The 21,866-nt window shown below is 40.6% G+C and overlaps 1 protein-coding gene across 1 annotated transcript in view; it reads left to right on the plus strand.

Moving 5' to 3' along the window:
- The window catches only part of PTER (phosphotriesterase related), a 64,725-nt gene that overhangs the window by 33,729 nt on the left and 9,130 nt on the right, over positions 1-21,866 (plus strand). Inside the window, exons 2-3 of the mRNA XM_066384949.1 lie at positions 7,060-7,526; positions 9,043-9,308. Coding sequence (XP_066241046.1) covers positions 7,095-7,526; positions 9,043-9,308 — 698 coding nt within the window. The 5' untranslated portion in view covers positions 7,060-7,094. The remainder of the gene's footprint in view (positions 1-7,059; positions 7,527-9,042; positions 9,309-21,866) is intronic.

Below are 21,866 nucleotides of genomic sequence, written 5' to 3' on the forward strand. Positions count from 1 at the left end.
TCCCGCCTGGCATCTCAGCATCTTGTTTTTCAGCTCTGGCTGACTGCTGTAAATATTCATAAACACCAAGCAATAGGATGCAAATAGATTACAAAGTAAAACTGAAAACTTTTTTTAAAAAGATAGTTTGTCATGAAGTAGATGAAAGTGATATTAGAGAAATGCTAAACCACATAGAAAGCCCAATGAGGATGTGACAGAGTTAGACCCTTATAGCCCAAGAGGAGAGACACTGGCAGGGGAAGTATCAGGACATGTGCTTCCAAAGAGAGTAAGTTGCATAACAACTGGTTTATAGAGAACCTCGGTAAAAATCAGTAAAGTAGTCTGACCAGGCAATGAAGCAGTGGATAGAGCGTCGGGCTGGGACACAGAGGACCGAGGTTCGAAACCTCAAGGTCACCAGCTTGAGCGCAGGCTCATCTGGTTTGAGCAAGGCTCACCAGTTTGGACCCAAGGTTGCTGGCTTGAGCAAGGGGTCACTAGATCTGCTGTAGCCCCCTGGTCAAGGCCCATATGAGAAAGCAGTCAATGAACAACTAAGGTGCCGCAACAAAGAATTAATGTTTCTCATCTCTCTCCCTTCCTGTCTGTCTGTCCCTATCTATCCCTCTCTCTGTCTCTGTCACATAAAAAAACCAATGAAGTCTTCAGAAATATTTTTTCAATAATCTTTTGATCACTGAGGTGTAAAAGTCAGGTAAAGAATGTCATATTATATAATCCCCGTCCCCACATCCAACATTCAATTAATTCTTTGTTCTAATAATCAGGACATTTATAATTATGACTTATTCTTATCATATTTATCTTATTTTTTCTCATTTGAAATCTTAAGCCCTTTAAATATGACTGATTATTCAATATCTCCATATATTTTAGTTATCTTTTGCTGTATAACAAACCATACCCAAAACACTAGTTTCAAACAACAACTATTTTATTAGCTCCCTTAATTCTGTGGGTTGGCCAGACTCTCCCAGGTTGGCTGTAGCTGAGCCTAAAGCCATGTCAAATTTTGCTAGGTTAGAAGTTCAAGATAATTCACTCACTTTTCTGCTACCTTACAGGGCCAGCCACAGGCTGAGCTCAGGGAGAACCCTGGGGTGACTGGGGACTTTCTTTCCATGTGGTCTCAGGGTCTCTTCTTTTCCATGTGGAACAGTAGCCAGGCTTCCTACATTGCATCTCAAAGTTCCCCAAAATACAAAAGCAAATGCTACTTCCAAAAATTTGGGTCCCAAACCAACATAGAGCATCACTTCTGCCACATTCTGTTGGTTAAAGTGAGTCACAGGCCAGCTCAGGTTTAGCATAGAAGGGGACTCCCCAAGGATTTGAATATTAGAAGGTAGGGTTCACCAAAAGCCATCCATGAAGACCAACTAACACACTGTGTTAAGCACATTTATTTAAAAAGGTATTTCTAGTACCAATTATTCATGGATAATGAGGACCTCCTATAGCTTTCATCACTTTGGTGGATCATGTCCAAAAGCCAAATGAGTTCTGACGTCAATCACAACAGTCAATCTGCTTTTAACAATCAGAGGCCTCAAGTGAAGGAATTCATTTCTTTTATTAAAGAGGAAATATTTTCATCAGTTTGTTGACTAAACAGATAGCAAATTCAAGAAGGTAGTATAGTTGTTTACCATTTAATGACAAGGATACATTCTGAGAAATGTGTCGTTAGGTGATTTTGTCATGGGAACATTATTTAGTACACTTACAGAACCCTAGATGGTAAAACCTACTACACACCCAGCCTATGTGGTATAGTCTATTGCTCCTGGGCTACAAGCATGTGCAGTGTGTTACTGTACAAAATATTAGGAGATTAAATCAAGCACAAGAGAAAATGATGCCATCAGGAAACACGGAAACACAAGATGTATGAGGCTGCTGCCAGCATAATGGCATACTGTGTTACAGCAAACCTTTTTCCTATAAGTAGAAATACATAGTAGACTCTAAACTAATGATTAAAAGTATAGTATAGCAAATATATAAACCAGTAGCATAGTCATTTATCATCATTGTCAACTATTATGTACTGTACGTAATTGTAGGTGCTATACTTTTATACAATTGTAGTGCAGTAGCTTTGTTTGCACCAGCATCTCCACAAACACGTGAGTGTGATACACCTCTATGTGGTCATTAGGCATCTGTAATCATTCAGCTCCACCATAATCATGGGACCACCATGGTATATGCGGTTCACCATTGACTAAAACATCATTATGCAGCACATGACTGTAGTACTATTTACCAAAGTCAAAATGTGTGCAACTTAAAGATCTGGCCAGTTGGCATGCTTCTAACTAAAGAAGTCAATTAATCCACAAGCCCGATACCTTCTGTTGAGCAGCCAGATGTGATTTCTGACATTAATAATCCCCAGTGACTATTCACATCATGGAGTGCAGGACAGAGGTCCTGTGAATGCCTTTTCCAGGACAGTCACTTCCTAGGTACATCTCTGCCGCCATCTTCATATCTGTTATCTGGAATGGGAAATATGGCTAGGTTTTCTCTTCTACTTCCTTAGTCAAGTAGAAAAACAATGGAAGCTTGGGAATGCAGCCCACCACTTTCCTCTGAGTACAGGTTAGGAGCTGCTCCTTTGTACTTCTCGGTGGTTCTGTTTTATTTATAGCTCAGTTAGAACTTTCTGGGTCCTGTTACTGGTCTGTGTACTCAAGCAATTGGTTTGCTTTCTCTTTGCTCAAGCATAGTTGTTTGTTTGTTTGTTTGTTTGTTTGTTTGTTTTGGCAGTGGTTAACATGAAAAGTTACAGATCTTAATGCAGCCATTTACCGTAAGTACCTGGGCAAGTGGACATGAGGTGGTGTGCGTGAGGAGGAAATCCTCGTGTCACCATGGTGCAGCCACCGACCAAAGCTGTTTGAGAAAGGCAAGTCATGGGTTTGAACCTGCATGTAACATATTCATACAAGCATTAAAAAAATATAGTATGCAGTTTTAAAAATATTTTTTGATAAATCAAAAGTCAGGTTTAAGTGCAGTGTTCCCAGCATACTGCCACTCTGTATGATGTCACCCCTAAAGAAAGAGAATGCCGACACATTTGCACCAGCCGGCCCTTTTCTTGTAGGAGTCCACTTATTTGGGGGCACTTTTATAGCACCAGCGAGTCCAGTGAGAACCTTCCATCTGCTGTACCTCTGACTGCATCTGCTTTCTCACCATCTGCACTGGTGTCATCTCAGCCCAGTCCACTGCCTGACTCTCCCATTCTCGCAACACCCACGATTCCTCTTCCGCCCATTCTCTGCACAGCAGCCAGCTTATTTAGTTGATACCTTCTCCTGCATAGAACTCTGAAATGTCCCCCCTTTTAATCAGTTAGGGTTTGATCAGGAAAGAAAAGCAGCAGCAGCAAGTGAAATGGACTGAGGGACTTGTGGGAATTAGAGCTGGCACAGTTGTTAGGGAAGTGAAAACTGTCACTGCATAGGAACTTCGTTTCTTTAGCATGAACTTTCACCTTTCTTTCCTTTTGATTTCAAGCTGGCCTCAGCACCCTGACTCACCTGCCTCCTTTTCCCTTGCGTTATTAAGCCCTCAGGACAATGAAGTTCCGATCAGCATCAAATGATCTTAAGAACAAAGCCTCCGGTCCACTGACTCCAGGAACAGTTGTGGTCTAACTGGAGGTACCATCTAGCCCTCAGTTGTGTTTCAGCTCCAGGCCCAGAAAAGTGGGGGAGCCAAACAGTCTATGGATGATATCAGCACAGGTGCACTTACCAATTTCCTCTACCCTAGCACTGACCAATCAGTAGAAACCATGACCCTGGCCACACCTTAACTCTCTAGTCACCTTGATTAATGACTTTTCCCTTACATAACCCAGCCCCAGGAAGCCACTGGGGAGAGCCAACTCTTTGAGCATTAGCTCACCTCTGCCTCTGGCCACAGGCCACTTCATAAAAATAAACCCTTGCTTTGTTGCTACCTCCTGTTTGTGTCTTATTGAGCTTTGATGTACTTAGGAAACTGGACCCCTTAAGTCTAAAAACACAACCAATTCACCAAACATCAACTTGGGAAGTCTAACCTTCTAAATGTGAAATGTAATTGAAATAGATATTCAACCCAAGTAGATATAAAAATCTGAAGCGTAATGGCCAGGATTAAAGCTCAATGAAACTAAAGTGGCCCCCAGAGTACCCACCCACCAGCAAATCCTCAATAATTTGGTAAATTTGTTGTGTATTTTCTACATGAATTCCTACATGTGTTTTCAGAAAGTAACATCTTACATATTGTCTCTGGTTTCCAATTAGGTACTGCTGTACTCTTTCCTAATTCTCTGTTTTTTCCCTTAAAGTTCTATATTCTTTTTTGATTCTCCACCCACTGGAATTAGAAGGGCTGTATTGTCTGATCAGGCTGTAACAGGAATTGCAGCTATCCTCAGTCTCTCTGTCTGCTCAGATTTTGCATTTGAAGTACAACAAAGCTGTGGCAACGTGTGTATAGCTCCAGCCCCTTTCCACTGCCTCCTCTGCGTGCTGATGCTGAACAAAGCTTCCCATAGATTTTTCTGCAAAATGCCTGAAGCCTGCTTTTTTGCTGGGGGTCACTCCTGTCTGCAGAGTTGTGCATTGCAGCCCTCATTACTGTCCTTTTTTGTGAACTCTCCCCTCTCTGGAGGAAGGCCATTAACAGCCCCTGGCCTGTCCACCGAGAAGACCACCACTTCCAGGCTGGCTGTGGTCTAAAGAATGCTCTCGAACTGCACAGAAACCATGAGTTCTACCAACATTACTCATCCCGCTAAAAAGACATATTCCAGCTGAGGGCCGTGGTGCCGCCGGTTTGCTCTGCAATCTTTCCTTATCCTTTAAATATGGGTTCATTTGTCCTCTCATAGAGCACCAACTGGTTCTGCCATGAAAGTGTATGGAGGAATTTCCCAGAAGAGATGACATTTCTTAGAGATTTTTTTTTTCACAAAGACTTACAGCTTGTGACTTTAAAACTTACCAACATAGCTTTTTAAATTTATGTCAATTAAATATGTAGTTTGTTACTCATCTAGTGAAAGCAATGGCATTTAAATTTGTCCAAGTTTCTGACCCCCAGTGATTCTCTGGGTGCACATTTGTAAGACCAACAGCCAGCAGGAAGGAAAAAGCAAGGAAACCCCATGGAAGATGGAATTGATTATTAATGATACCGTGGTTTCATCCACTGAAGGAACTAGCTACTAGTCCTTGCTCTCAGTAACAGGGAATAAGGCATTATTGAACAGTGAGTTCCCAGACACCATCAATGAAAAATATTGCCCTGTATACTGACTGGCAGCTGCGCAGTGATTCTCTAAACAGATGCCATCTTCTCTCATGGTCACCACGAGAATTATTTAGATATTATAAGCTTGGCTTACTAAAGACCACTGTCAACCAAAAACAAATGGCCATGCTAGCCACAAGTTCGAAAGTTCTCTGTCAAAATGGTCTAAATTAATCATTTACACATTGTTAGTCAGTATGTATCAAACACCTGGGTTTCAGATCATTGCTGTAGCTTGATGTAAATTGGCCTTTAACTCCCTCTTCCCCACCCCTCACTTGATTTCACCTTGCCTGTGTCTGCACGGTCCCCATTGCAGGTTTGTCCTGTACCTCAAATGATCCCCTCACAGACCAGCCACTTCCTCTGCAAAGAAATAACCTAGGTCCTAGGAGATACATAATCGTCCCTAGAACTAGCATAATAAAGCTACTCTTTGTCAAACTTGTGCTATGTGACACTTTCAAAGGTCTTTCTATCTGTGGTATCTAATTTAATTCTTATGAAAGCCTCATATATGTGCATTGCTATTCTGAGTTACAGATAAGAAAACTGATCCTGAGGAAGTCAGAGAAGGCCTTTAGAAGGATATGACGAAGAGGGATTACAGGATGTCTTTTACATGAATGATTTGAGAGCTTCCAAAGGCCCTTTCTTTGCCCCCAGCCCCAAACAGTTTTTCTCGCCGTTGTTGACTGTGTCTGGTGGGCATTCCATGTGGAAGGAACACTGTTCCCTGCAGTGGTTTTACTTTTGGCTGCTACATTCAGTAGCACCTTTTTCTTTTGAAGAAAAATCCTTTTGTTTAGTAAAGGTACTTTCAAATGAAAGTGTTGGGACTGGGATTCTTACTGTCACCAACGGAAACTCGGTAAAAACTTCATTTGTGTTACAAGTTAAATAGAGGATAAATGGAAAGGTATTTACTCATTTTAGAGAGAGCAGATTTCAGTTGCAATAAATCATAGTCGCTTTCATTATGACTAAGGAGTTTAGTTTTATTTTTGAAGTATGTTTCTGTGTGCCACAGACAAAATAAAACATTAACTATGAAGAGCTTTATTTGCTTTTGCTTTTGTTTACTTCATTATGGAACCTAGTTGAGCTCCTGGCCAGCTGTCTTTTGGGGAATAATCTGTGAAATCATTAAGGTCAGAGATTTTGTCTTATTTCTCTATCTATCTGCAATTTCTGGCAATGGTGGACCTTCAACTAAAGTTTCTTCTGTTGGACAGTGAGTGAATAATGGAATGATCCGTAGTCCCAGTATATTTAATTTAGTTAAAAAATGACAAAAGAAACAGTTCTGATACATGATGGCTGGTTTGATATAAGTTATTGATTATGAAGTTTTCTTTAATGGCGATTATTGTTGAATTATCCAAGGAAGTAGAGGTATAACTAATAAGATAAAATTAAACAAAAGAAAAATGTGAATTGAATATCAAGAAATATTTCCAGTAGATGAGGTTAGGATTTAATCAGGCACAAGAGTCCCTGTGGAAGTGGTCAGGGGACATTTAACACCACACATGTCACTTGGAGCTGCAGTGAACTTGCACAATTTACAAGGAACAGACCCTGACTTTGGCAGGATGATAAGTGAGATCATATTTCTAGGTTCACGGATTCTTTCTTACACAGTTATGCATTCATAGCCTCCCGTCCCCTATAGGAAGAATTTATGTATGTGTTAAATTTTCTGATTATGGTGTTCTTTTTTTCCCCCAGAAAACTTTTCAGAGCATCTCCCGGTGCCCTCAAAAATGTCTTCCTTAAGTGGCAAAGTCCAAACTGTTTTGGGCTTCCTGGAGCCAAGCAGATTGGGCCGCACCCTGACTCATGAACATTTGACAATGACCTTTGACTGCTCTTACTATCCACCGCCTCCATCTCATGAAGCTACCTCTAAGGAACCTATTATGATGAAAAATCTGTTTTGGATTCAGAAAAACCCTTATTCCCATCAAGAGAATCTTCAGTTGAATCAGGAGACAGAAGCAATCAGAGAAGAGTTGTTGTATTTTAAAGCCAGGGGTGGTGGAGCTGTGGTGGAGAATACGACCACCGGGATTGGCTGGAATGTGCAGACCCTGAAGTGGCTCGCAGAAGAGACTGGGGTCCATATCATATCCGGAGCTGGGTTTTATGTGGATGCAACTCACTCCTCAGAGACCAGAGCCATGTCAGTGGAGCAGGTAAAAAGCCCCAACTTCTCTGACAGTGTCTGGATGGACATTCTGAATAGCCAGAATCCAGATTTTGGGTTTTCCCCACATGTCATCTATAATTGGAAATGTCATTGTTTCACAGATAGCTGAGCATTCTACAGAAATTTGCTAGATAACGAAGACATCTTCCAGTTGAAACCCAGATTAGGTCCATTTCCTTTCATAGAGAAAGGGCAGTGAGAAAGGAGATCTCTATGCACTGGTCACTGCAAAATCCACTGTGTTTAGACTTAGGCTCATATATGCAGTCTCCTGCTCAGTAGTGGTTTCCAGTCTGTTTGTAAACCTCAGCTTTATATGATAAGCTTCAGTTATGCAGCCTCAATTTTGTCACTGGGTCTTATAATAACCAGCCAAAAACAGTCAGTGCAGGGTGTCCCTGGCTTGCTAGCTCAGTTGTTTAGAGCACCATCCCCATAGTAAGGTTGTGGGTTGGATCCTCAGTCAGGACACATCAAGAATCAACCAGTGCATGCAGAAATATATGGAACAACAAACTGATGTTTCCCACTCTCTCCCTTCTTTTCTCTCTAAAATCAGTTTTTTAAAAATTCCCTGTCAGGTGAAATTTGGCGGAGAGAGACTTGGCACATCTGCCCATGTTTCCTTCCTTTTACAAAACGGGGAAGCAAGAAAATGCACTCCCCAGTTTTTGTCCTCAGATCTCAAGCAAACATGGATAAAAGGAAGTAGGTCTCTCAGACAAAAGAACAAATAAGCAGCGAAACTTTAGGACATGCGTATGTGCTCTTTTCAGACATACATATATGTGTTTGTACATGTTTATACATATATGTACATATTCATTTGTATCTTCTTTTGCTTGATTGAATGACATAGCATGTCAGGTGCATTTTTTTTTTTTTTGCAAAGAACCAGTTCATCTTTAAAATACTTTGTATATCAAAACATTTTCTGCATTATTTTCCAATCAGGCCTTTTTTTATATTTACATTATTTGAGGACTATCACAATGTCAACTATTACATTGTCTTCCAATTATTCTTAGCAGTAACTATATATCTGACCCAAAAAATGTAATATTAGTGTTGTTTGCTGTGAATTTTCTATGCTATGTAAGATAAAGAAATGCATAAAAAAGGAGCAATTAAAAATGACTTGATACAGTTGATGTAGACTCAAGGGCAGTCTTTTTATATCTCATTGCTCCTTAAGTTATAGATTTTTTTTCCTTCACCTGAATGTACTTTCACTAAGTCATGTTTTTCCCCTATAACTTCCTAAAGCCATAAATTTCTTATTAAGTAGTCACAGTAATCACTGAATCTCTGATTCAGAATAATTTGTTGAATTTGAGATTTGGCCAGGAAAATGCCTTTCTCCTTGACCAATATTAATTTAATGAATGATGAATACACTTTTGAAGAATGAATGGCTACATGCATAAGTGTATTAACATACTGGGTGACCTATATTGAGAAATTCCATAATCTATAACGTTTTCACTCCCACCCTTCCTTAGCTCACTGATGTCCTCATTAATGAAATTCTCCATGGAGCTGATGGGACCAGTATCAAGTGTGGCGTCATTGGAGAACTGGGTTGCTCCTGGCCTCTGACAGACAGTGAAAGAAAGGTTCTTCAGGCAGCAGCTCATGCCCAGGCCCAGCTTGGCTGTCCTGTTATCATTCATCCTGGAAGGAATCCAAGTGCACCCTTTCAGATCATCCGAATATTGCAGGAAGCGGGTATAGACATCTCCAAAACAGTTATGTCGCACCTTGATAGGTAAGCAGATTATGTACAAATTAGTGCAAACCACGAGATAATCCTGGATGATAGATGTAGGAGACAGCAAAACAGCGGACTATATAAACAGATGTTGGCTGGAGTTAATCTTATGAATAAGCCTAACAGTGTTGCAAAGACTACACATAACCTTTAGATTGAATAGATTAAGGAATTAACACAGTAACAGTGTGACTAATAATACATTACAGTTACTTTTAAATTTGGGATTCCTGGATATGAGGATGTATCTTTCATTGTTTCGGTATAACCTCAGCCCTTGTCTCTTCAAATATTGCATCATTCATATTTTCTTTATATTTGCATCATAAATGCCAACTTGATGTATGTAAGATCTAATTACCTGTACTCCATGTCTCTTAACATCTTCATATTTCCATCCATTTTCATCTTTTAACTGTAATTTCTTCAATTCTGTCTTCCTATTTACTACTTCTCTTTCCGATGAAAGCAGCCTGTTACTTCGACTATAAATATGGTTGATTGCCAAGACCAGCTCAGCCGTGGGCGTGCACGAAAGGAAGGCGCTGCAGGATTTAAGAAAAAACATACACAAGACACAGCATACAGAGAAAGATGGGTATAGGGGACTCCCAGCCTCTAGGACTGAGAGCCCAGATCACTGCAGCTTTATCGAATTTATTGGTCTCTTTGCTCATTAGGTAAATTAACAGAGCCTGGGTTCAGGTGCATAGAAGGGTATTTAACTAATGTCTTTTAGGGTAAGGAAAAGGCCATAGGGATCAACTCTTTTCCTTTAAACAATCTTTCCAGTGCTTGCAAGGGCAGTATTCTGCCCCCACAGGACCCGGCGTTCCAAAGTCCGTACAAAAGACTTGTCTCAGGAGCACAATCGAATTCCCAGCCATTTCCCCACAGTTGATAATACTAAGAACTATAGTTTTTTCTTTATTTCTATAAACTCTAGTTGTTACTTCTCAAATTAATTCTGACATTTTTTCCCCTTCAACATGTTTTCAACACAAAACATTAAAAATATCGTGCATAAAATGTTTACCTTAAAATTAATAAATCTAATTTCTATTGTCCCTTTTACTCTCATTTATAGTTTGTTAATTCTTCTGGCTCTTATTGATGTGACTTTATTTTTTTAGTATGTTTTTTTAAAAATCTATGATCTTCGATTCCTTGGAAATTATTATGAGTCTTGGATTGAGCTTTTTTTCCATTATATTTTTGTTTGTTCGTTTTTTTGTTTCTTATAGGTAAATAAGGGGCACTACTAACCTAGTATTACCTTAAACTAAATCCTTTAAAAATTGTATAAATTGTGGTAAAATACACATAACATAAAATTGACCATCTTAACCATTTTGAAGCATACAATTCAGAAGTGTTAAGTCCATTTACCTTGTTGCGCAACCAATCCCCACAACTCTTCTTGTCTCACAGAACTGAAGCTCTATATGCATTATACACCAACTCCCCATTCCCGCCTCCCAGGGCCTGTGGCAACCGCCATTCTACTGTCTCTCTGTATGAATTTGACTGCTTTACACACCTTATACAGGAGAACGATACAGTACTTATCTTTTCGTGACTTTTAAAAATAAACTTTTGACCTGAAGGATCTCGAACCCTGCAGATGTTGTGAATTCTGGCTCCCAAACTCCGTGAGTGCAGGCTTGTGGTTATAGATTCCGAGAGGATATATTTTCCGCAACCTGCCTCCCTTTCACCACAAGACGAGACTAGGAAAGACATCGTCATCAAAGACTCCGTCTGTGGGTCAGTTTTTAACTAGTCCATCCACATGGGTGTTGTTTTTGGACGGGAGGAATACTTCCTTTATGTGCTGGCTGAGGCTGGACCTCCAGTGTGTCTTCTGCCCTATTCCAGTCCTGGCTGTCTGTTACTGGGCCCATTAACCCCCACCCCCCAGGGCAATGGCAGCTCTGGGTTCCTCTTTACTCCTCACTTGGTCTGCTTTCTTGTTTCTGTCCCCTGAACAAGTGCTTTACTTTGCCATCAGCTGAACCAAGCATTTTAAACTATGTTTTCTCCTCCTTTCATTCATTGTATTCAGTATTTTACTTATACTATCCTGGGAAGGTTTGCTGTGAATGCTCCATCTGCCACACTGCCTGAATCTGGTTCACAATGATTCTTAAGGAAGATTCTTTCCAGCCCTATCTGTTTAGAGTTAGATATATAGGTAAGTTAGAAAATTATGCTTGGCACTAATAGAAAACAAGGTTCAGCTGAAAACTGTGAAACGTTTTCCTTCCTTGCTCATAAAAATCAAACAACATATACATGTATATACACACGTATACATATTTTCTTCTAAACAGTAAGACTGCTGCCATATTCACGGGCTGCCATTTCGATACCTCCCTCTAGATAGCTCAGGATGGAATAGAAAAAATGAACTGATATCAGACAAACTCTGAGCATCCTAGAAAATTCTGATGCCATTTCTAGGATGGCCACCCACCCTGGGTCTCTATTAGGGATTTTTCAGGGTTCCATTCCCTTGCAAAGAAATATATAGAAGTATGATCATTTCAGTGGAGAGGCAACTGGGGAAAATGGTTTTAGAAAAGTAGCACATTTGGGAAAACAAATTGAATAAAGTATCAGAAAAAAAAATAATCAGGGAGACAGATAAAGGCAGCTTTTGCTTTTTGATGTGACTGTTCACAGCGACACAGTTGCTAGGCTGAGGTTTGACTAGGTCAGCCTTTCACAGCCTCTCTGAGGTCTGCTGGGCTGCACACACAAGCTTATCTTTACTGAAAGGGCAAGGACTTCAGCTGTTATAATGGGGACAAATCACAAAAGGGCATGTATTTCATTGCAACAAAATGCACAGATGACACACAAAAAGAAAAGCATCTTGAAAACAAAGCCTCTAGAAAAAACAAACAAACCAACCAACAAACAAACAAAAAACACAGAAAATCATTTTGTTTCGCCCACCATGTTTTTTCAGGCATAAAGGAGAAGGCTCTGAGCCCACAAGCTGCTGTGATTGTGAGGGACCAGGTGAGGCACGGCTCTGCCGCGCAGCCCCCTTTGGAACACTGGGTTTCCCTGCAGGGCTGGCGCTCAGCCTTGACTGCCGGGGAAACTGTTCATTTGCTCCCTTAAGGTAGGATTTCTATCATTTGAGAATATGAAATAAAATATTTCAGGAAGTCCACATCACATTGACACGATTAAATGTTGTTGAAAATATATACAATCTTCATTTGCATTCATGCATAAGGCATTTTACCTTAAAATACATGTACACACACATACACACACAAGGAGCAACAACAACTGTTGTATGCTTGCCCAAAAGGAGCATTTGGGAACTTGAGAAGGAGGAGTTAATGAGTGGTCATCACTTTAGGACACCTCTGAACCACACTGATATCATGTGACCAACTGTGACCTGCTTAAGGTCATTCACCTGGAGATAACAGCCTGACAAGATAAATCTGCCTCTGTGTTGAGGCCCTCCCCTGACCATCTGTTCTTTTTAAGAAATATGGGCCTGTGGAAGTAAGTGCCCGTGGACCACTGTGAATTTAACCCTAGGGAACCTCACAGGGGACTGACCTTGACAGTTACAGCCACCCAAAGTCAACATTTATTGGAAAATAACACCAGCATTTCTATTCCTATGTGAGCTTTTAATCACAAAGTCTTTATGCCTTTTAATAATTTATTATAATTTCACTACCCGTTAAAACTCTCTCCACAGCACTGCCTCTGTTTCTGGTCTAATACAGGCTATAGTCTTTATGTGACTCATTTCCAAGAAAGTTTTATCCTTAATGTGCTACAGAGTAGCTGTAGGTATTTTTATCACAGCACTATTCTTTCATTTCCAAGGAAAGTTGGGTAAAACAATATGACTGGAGGGTATGTGGATACTAACTATTTACTAACTCTATTTTGAACCCCAGGGAAGGCACCAGACAGGTGGTATGCCTCAATCTTGGTTAGCTAGTTAACAAACCAGAAGGCTTTGATGGGAATCCAGGACCTAGCATTTGAGGAAGGACCCAGTGATATCTAAGTTCAGGAAAATACCGCATCTTCTGTTTTTGAAAATTGCTCTGTACTGAAGGTTGATGAATTTAACCCAAGGGTTATTGACAGAGGAGAAGAGAAGACACAAATGATGGGCCAACACACATTTTATTATCCTTACCCCTGATTATCTATACCAAATCCACCCAAGTCTTTAAAGGATACAATTTTGATACATTTTTTTCATGATTTTAATTAGATGAATTGATTAAACTATTCCTTCTTTCCTTCCTCCCTCCCTCCCTTCCTCCCTCCCTCCCTCCCTCCCTCCCTCCCTCCCTTCCTTCCTTCTTTCCTTCCTTTCTTCACAAATATTTATTGAATGCCTAATTACCATAAACCAGACACTGGGAGGTAGTAGGGAAAAAGAGAGAGAGAAAGGGAGAGAAGGGCAGGGGGATGAGTGGAGAAGCAGATGGTTGCTTCTCCTGTGTGTCCTGACTGGGAATTGAACCTGGAACATCAACATGCCAGGTTGATGCTCTGCCACTGAGCAACCAGGCAGGGCCAAAGCAAGTAAAATTTCTTAATTTATTTTTATTTTTTAAAAATGTTTTCATGGATTTGGGGAGAGAGAGAAGCATCAACTTGTTCCATTTAGTTGTTCCATGTAATTGTGCACTCATTAGTTGCTTCTCACATGTACCCTGACCAGGGATCAAACCCATGATCGTGGCACGCTGGGACGATGTTCCCATTTGGGCCATTTGACCAGGGCTTTTAAACATGTCATCACGGGTGCTTATATTTGTACTTGGGTATAACTATGGCTAAATTTGACATAAAAATCTACATGGTTTGCAGAGTACTCACTGACATGGAAACACAAACCTTTATACATTTCAGGCTAAAACCATGTGATGACATTGGCAGCACCTACGCTCTCATTAGTGCACTGACTGTGTCCGCATGGGACAATGAGAAATAGGGCGTGTGGGATCATGATGCCTAATTCGAGTTCTTACTTGCTGTGTGACCTTGAGCAGGTCACTGAATCCCTCCAGTCTTTTGCTCATCTGTCAAAAGGGGTTAAGAAAAATTATTTTTAACCCTTTGTGCCCCCACCCCATTATTGTTTATCTTGCACTTCACTTCAAGGCAGGACTTATTTAAAAAGAAAATCCAGACAAATTTAAATGTAGCAAAGCTTTGCAATATATATAAAAGTGCCCAATAAAATGCAACTAAGTTATGCTTGTAATTGTTCTTTGTCGAATATCCCAAACTGCTCTCTTCAGCAGACACTTGGGCAGACCAGCCAGTGTCAGGGCCAGCACGCGCATTGTCCTGTATTCTCTCCAGTACATTGTGCCCACCATACACTCCCCTAGTAATTTCTTTGTTCTAAAGCAATTTTTCATGACTCTGACACCATTCCCATGAAATGTGACATTTTAACAAATAGGATTGCCGTGTCTATGAGATTTATCTTCAGTCGCCTCAATACCATCATTCCTTGAACTGTGTATCGCCCTACATGAAAAACGCAGCCTCCTTTGTGCTAGGTGGCAGATGGAAAGTTCATATGGTAAAGAGCTCTTCCTAGGGGGTATAAACCATGAAATGTATTTTAAAATAAAGTTTTAATTACATTTCATAATTCAGAGCCAACTTCTAGTTTTAGTCTAATTCAAGCAAGGGTTTCTCTCTCTTGCAGCCATCTGTTCCTTTTGCATAAGCCTGCACTTAAGTCATAATATTGAAATGATGACATCATTCCTTCCTGTGATGTCATTAAACAGCTTTGTATAGAATGGACCCTAGCAATTCAAAGACTGAATAATGGAGGGGGGCATGCTTCTTCAAATATAGATAAAGGAAAATAAATGCATGGAAATCTGAATTAGTTTTCTAATATTTTTCGTTCCCAGTTCTCTAATATTAAAAAGACTGTTTTAGGTCCTGGCCGGTTGGCTCAGTGGTAGAGCGTCAGCCTGGCGTGCAGAAGTCTCAGGTTTGATTCCCGGCCAGGGCACACAGGAGAAGCGCCCATCTGCTTCTCCACCCCTCCCCCTCTCCTTCCTCTCTGTCTCTCTCTTCCCCTCCCGCGCAGCCAGGGCTCCATTGGAGCAAAGATGGCCCGGGCGCTGGGGATGGCTCCTTGGCCTCTGCCCCAGGCGCTAGAGTGGCTCTGGTCACGGCAGAGCGATGCCCCAGAGGGGCAGAGCATCACCCCCTGTTGGGCAGAGCGTCGCCCCCTGGTGGGCATGCCAGGTGGATCCCGGTCGGGCGCATGCGGGAGTCTGTCTGTCTCTCCCCGTTTCCAGCTTCAGAAAAATACAAAAAAAAAAGACTGTTTTATAAAAGTAATATCAACACAAAAGGAACCCCGTAAAAAAGATAAATGAATCTCTAAAATACCTACATTAATGGGGATGGACTAGTATATAAATGAAGTCACAAACTATACTTTCTAACCATGGACAGTGTTTAGGCCATCATTAAAAACATAGATCATTCTATTTAGTAGTTCCTATGTTGATGTTAAAATAAGTTAATTAAAATTTATCAACTAAGAATCTTTCATATTTTATAATAAAGATAAAACTGCCATTAGCAGTATAAGAATATATATGAGTAGTGTTTTAGAATTATTTTAACATCGTTTATTAGTTTATAGTAATTTATATATTAATTTTTTTAGATACTGCATTATAAACATTTTTCCTTTTTTTAGATTTTATTTATTTATTTTTAGAGAGAGTAGAGAGAAAGAGAGAGAGAGAAGAGGGGGAGGAGCAGGAAGCATCATCTCCCCTATGTTCCTTGACCAGGCAAGCCCAGAGTTTTGAACCCAGTGACCTCAGCTTTCCAGGTTGACGCTTTATCCACTGTGCCACCATAGGTCAGGTGCATTATAAATTCTTTAAAATTCATTTTAGTTCATTACATGAATAGTTCTAGGTGAGTTTAGTAATGCTTTTGAGTGTTTGTTGAAAAACTCATAAAATAACAAAGATTCCCACATAACAGTATCAGTACAACTATCCAGGTTTTAAATTGAAGAATTTAAGGGCAAGAGGTAGTAAATAGTTCTTTATAATAATAAGTCATTGAAATTCAACACTGCTTTTAAGAAAGCAGTCGTCTATAAGCATCCACTTGCTGTTGCATTTGTATGCCAATTTTAAAAATTATTTGGTTGAGTTTATAAGTTTTAGCATTAAATGTATTCTGTGCTTCTGCCTGTGTGAAGCCCTGAGCTACTCTGGTCTCAAATAGAGCCTCCTTCCTGCTGCTGCCCTGCAGCCAGGAATTCACAGAGGGGTGTGGCAGACGAATCACGAGGAGGTTACAGCGCAGTATAATGGAAAGCGCACTAGATCGAAGCAGGAACGTGGGTTCTTGATCCCTTAAAAGATTCAAGCTTTAGTTTCTTCATTTATGCAATAACGTTACTATGTGGCAGAATTATTTCACCAGTTCACTATGAGTCAGAACTTGCTTCTCCCGGCTTTTTGGTACCATTTAAGGACGCCAATGTCTAATCAACTGCCCAAAGCAGGCCCTTCATTCTTCATTCTCCTTCTCCAGCGCTTTCACAAAGGGTCGCTTCCTCTTCTTCTTACTTGCTATGTTCTATGTTCTATGTAATGACATTATGCACCTAGATGTCGGCTTAGAGTCCTCTCTCCCCTGCCCGCCCATGTGATGAGATCAGTCTTCCTCACTACGATCTCAGAATATAGCCCCTCCTATCCATCCTTTGTTGTTAACTTAATTCAGGCCCTTGTTTGTCTCTCAACTATTTTAATGGTCTCCAAACAAATCACTCCCTTTGCCTTGCTTCATGCTCTAGGCTCCGCACTGCCACCCTTCTGTTCTGTCCAAATGCAAATCTTATTACTTTCCTCCACTCTGACTTAACAACTCTTTAATCATTCCCTTCATCTTCAGCACAATATCCAAACACCTTAGTAATCTGACCCCATCCAACCCTCTATCTCATCTCCCGTTATCTGTAGTACATATATAGAATCTGTGCTAATGCCACACTGACCATGACTTTGAGTGCCCAGTCCTGATTGTTCTTACAAACTTCTCACACAAGCTAGTCCCTCAGCTCTGAATACATCATTCTCCCTATCTACTTGGCAGTCTTACTTCAAAGTGCAGCTCATCAGAGGTTTTCTTCTCTACAAAGCTTCTGAACAAGCCAGGCAGTGTCTGCTATCTCCTTCTTTGTGCAACCCGTTCCTCAGAGTACTTCCATTCTTATACTCATGGTCTGTAAAGCAGTTACTTGTTTTCATGTCTTTTTTCCCTAATAGACACTGGGCTTCTTGAAAGACGGGACTGTATGGCATCTGGCTTTGATTTCCAAGCTCATATCTCATAGTAAGTAGATAATCAACAAATTCTTATCCGATGGATGAATGGATGGATGCTTCTTCCCTCATGCATATTAGCTCTAATAATTATATCCTTATCTTCAGGAATAATAAGCTTTCTTTCTTTTTTTTTTTTTTTTTTTTGCCTCTCAACAGTTTTCTTCTGTATCGTGTCCATCCTTCTCCCAAAACCTGAACTCCACCAACTTTTATCTGAATAGTCTTCTTCAAGACTCAATTCAAATAAGTCACTCCTTTAATGATTCTTTATAATTAAATAATAAATAATTCTTGGTATTTATTTGTACTATAAAAAGCTCTTGACACATTTAATTGTAATTATTAGTTTAAATATCTGTCTCCTTCCTTAGACTTTTAAGTTCCTTGAGAAAAAGCTTGAATTTCTTAATATCCGTATTTCCAGGACAGAGGCTATAGGTGGTAGAACATGGCAGTAGATGTTTGGTAAATTAATTCTTGAAGGTGTCCTTGAATGTATTAAGTGGAATAAAATATTTGAGAATTCTTTGAAACTGTAAAGCCCAAGACAAATGTTAGGCATTATCATCTTTATCACACCTACAGATCACATCCTCATCTCTGCTCCTTAGTTTTTTCTACCTGGATAGCCCACAGACCCTTGTCTAAGATCACTTCACACAGGCTTCCTTACTCCCACTCAGAGTGCATTTTGACAAACTACATACCTCAGCACTTGGATAAGATCTGAATATATAGAGGTAAGAAAAAGAAAATCAACTGTCCTGCATTTTAGTACCAACTTTAAAACACTCATAAATGATAACCTTATCTTTTTTTTTTTTTTGTATTTTTCTGAAGTTGGAAACGGGGAGGTAGTCAGACAGACTCCCGCATGTGGCCAACCGGGATCCATCCGGCACGCCCACCAGGGGGCAATGTTCTGCCCATCTGGGGCATCACTCTGTTGCAACCAGAGCCATTCTAGCGCCTGAGGCAGAGGCCATGGAGCCATCCTCAGCGCCCAGGCCAACTTTGCTCCAATGGAGCCTTGGCTGCAGGAGGGGAAGAGAGAGACAGAGAGGAAGGAGAGGGGGAAGGGTGGAGAAGCAGATGGGCGCTTCTCCTGTGTGCCCTGGCCAGGATTCAAACCCAGGACTCCTGCACACCAGGCCGACGCTCTACCACTGAGCCAACTGGCCAGGGCTGATAATCTTATTTTGAAAACAAAGATAGCCAGGTCACTTTTGATACCATTTTCTTAGCTAATAGCAATATGCTTTTGTTTTTTGTTGTTGTTGTTTTTTAGCGAGAGGGGGGAAGATAGTGAGACAGACTCCTGCATGAGCCCCAACTGAGATCCACATGGCAACCCCCATCTGGGGCCAATGCTCAAATCAACTGAGCCATTTTTAGTGCCTGAGGCAGACAGACTGGTACCAACCAACCTATTCTCATATCCAGGGCCAACACACGAACCAATCAAGCCACTGGCTGCAGGAGAGGAAGAGAGAGAGAGAAGGGAAAAAGGGAAGGGGAGATAACCAGATGGTTACTTCTCCTGTGTGCCCTGACCAGGAATTGAACCCAGGATATCCATATGCCCAGCCAACACTGTGTTCACTGAGAAAACCAGCCACGATCACTAATGGCAATATGTTTATTATAAATTTATGCCTGTTCCTTATATAGACAGAATTTATTAGTTGAAGAACAAAAGTGAAAAACATGCAACAGAAAAAATAATATGTGAATGACAAGAACAAATTCTTTGTATAAAAATCTTATCTTCCTCATGGGAAACCTCAGGATATTATACAAATGACATTGCAATTCATGCACCTTAAAGAAGGGACTTTGTCCAGTGTGAAATGCAGTACTCTGCTGCATCCCACAAGCACCCTACTGACTATTTAGGTCAAAAGGTGAAAAATTCTTACCTTAAAGGCTGGAGAATATTGGAATAAGAAAGAATACAGTAATTCATGGATAGAGAATATGCAATGAGCAGACTGGCTGAGGTTGACACCTTCACTAGTATGAGAAGAGCTTTGAGATCACTGATGCCTGGGAAGGGCAGGCCGTCTGTTTAATCTTTATCTGAAAGACGTCAAGCAGAGTGGATCTTCCCATGACACCATTCTGACATTTGGGGTCATCTTTCCTTCAAGTGAAAAAAAAGTCACTTGCATAAATGCAACTTCAGTAGCACCTTGACAGTCCCTGGAAGTCATCTGAGTGTCATTACAATGTGGTTAAGTCCCCTTGTTGGACATTCATGGTGCAGATGCTCCAAGATATCTTTGTGATGGGGTGTGTTTCTCCTTAGATGAGTGCTGGTGAGAAGGAAGGGAGCTGCTATGGCAGGCAGACACTGTCCTCACAGAGGGTGCAGCATGGTCTAAGAGCATGGCTTCCAAACACACATGCAATCTGGTGTTTTTCACAACTCCTCAACTTTTCTGAGACTTAGCCTCCTCATCTATAAAATGAGGACAATCATACCTTCCTCATATACTGTTTAAAAGATTAAATGAAATAGGGCTGCTTTAAATACCTGATGATTATTAGGTGTTTATTATTCCTTTTTGTTTGTTTGTTTGTTTTGTTTTGTTTTTGTGAGAGATAAAGAGAGAAGGACAGATAGGGACAGACAGGACGGGCAAGAGATGAGAAGCATCAATTCTTCATTGCAGCACCTTAGTTGTTCATTGATTGATTTCTCATATGTGCCCTGACTGGGGGGCTCCAGCAAAGTGAGTGACTCCTTGCTCAAGCCAGTGACATTGGGCTCAAGCTAGCAACCATGAGGTCATGTCTATGATCCCTCATTCAAGCCAGCAACTTCATGCTCAAGCTGGTAAGCCCATGCTCAAGCTGGCGACCTCAGAATTTCGAACCTGGGTCCTCCATATCCCAAGTCGATTCTCTATCTACTGTGCCATTGCCTGGTCAGGCTATTTTTCCTTTTTTTTAGAGAGAGAAAGAGACAGACAGACAGCAGTGTTTATTATCCTTGTTTCACCTACTTATCTTATCTTACCCCTCATTAACATCTAATACCAAATTCTATTTCTTCGGGGCTTTCCAATGAAAAATATGCATGATCGCTCACACTTTTCCCCCCATGGGATTTTGCACTTTAGTAAGGAGAATTTAAATGAATTCATTTCTGAATTTCTACACACTAATATTCAGTTATCCAAATGGTATCATATCATTATGACAGTAAAAAATAATTTACAGATTTGTGTATATATATGTGTACTTATAGACCCTGGATTTTTAATGACAGAAATTTGTCTGCCTCCTTTTTAACTGCATTTTTCTAATGTTCAAAACATCACCTTATTTGCTTGTCTCCTGAGGAACTATTCTCCCCTAAGCATGGCTATAAAAGTTTTAAGTGTTTCACAAGGGACCATTCCCTTCAGAATACCACTTCTTTCTATACACTGTTCTACAGCATAAGAATTCCCAGGGGTTAGTCTTGAAACTTACATGTGTAGATGAATCTTATTGAAAATGTTAGTCTTTCTCTAGAAAGGTGTCTCTACCTGTGGGGATACTGTTCAGGTAACATTGATGATATAAGTAGCATTTACATATACAGTGTGTCCGTAAAGTCATGGTACACTTTTGACCGGTCACAGGAAAGCAACAAAAGACGATAGAAATGTGAAAACTGCACCAAATAAAAGAAAAACTCTCCCAGTTTCATACCTATTCAGTGCAGTTTGATGTGGGCTCACGCACAGATTTTTTAGGGCTCCTTAGGTAGCTATCCCGTATAGCCTCTACAGACTCATCACTGACTGATGGCCTAGCAGAATGGGGTTTCTCCACCAAACTGCCGGTTTCCTTCAACTGCTTATCCCACCAAGTAATGTTATTCCTATGTGGTGGCGCTTCGTTATAAATGTGCCAATATTCACGTTGCACTCTGGTCACGGATTCGAATTTAGCGAGCCACAGAACACACTGAACTTTCCTCTGTACCGTCCACATCTCAACTGGCATGGCCATGGGCTGTTCCACTGTATACACGGTGTTACGTCATCATCTGCACATGCGCACATGCTGCCACATCATCCTACAGAAACTGGGAGGGTTTTCCTTTTATTTGGTGCAGATTTCACATTTCTATCATCTTTTGTTGCATTCCTGTGACCGGTCAAAA

The sequence above is a fragment of the Saccopteryx leptura genome, chromosome 5 (assembly GCF_036850995.1).
Source record: "Saccopteryx leptura isolate mSacLep1 chromosome 5, mSacLep1_pri_phased_curated, whole genome shotgun sequence".
Classification (NCBI taxonomy): domain Eukaryota; kingdom Metazoa; phylum Chordata; class Mammalia; order Chiroptera; family Emballonuridae; genus Saccopteryx; species Saccopteryx leptura.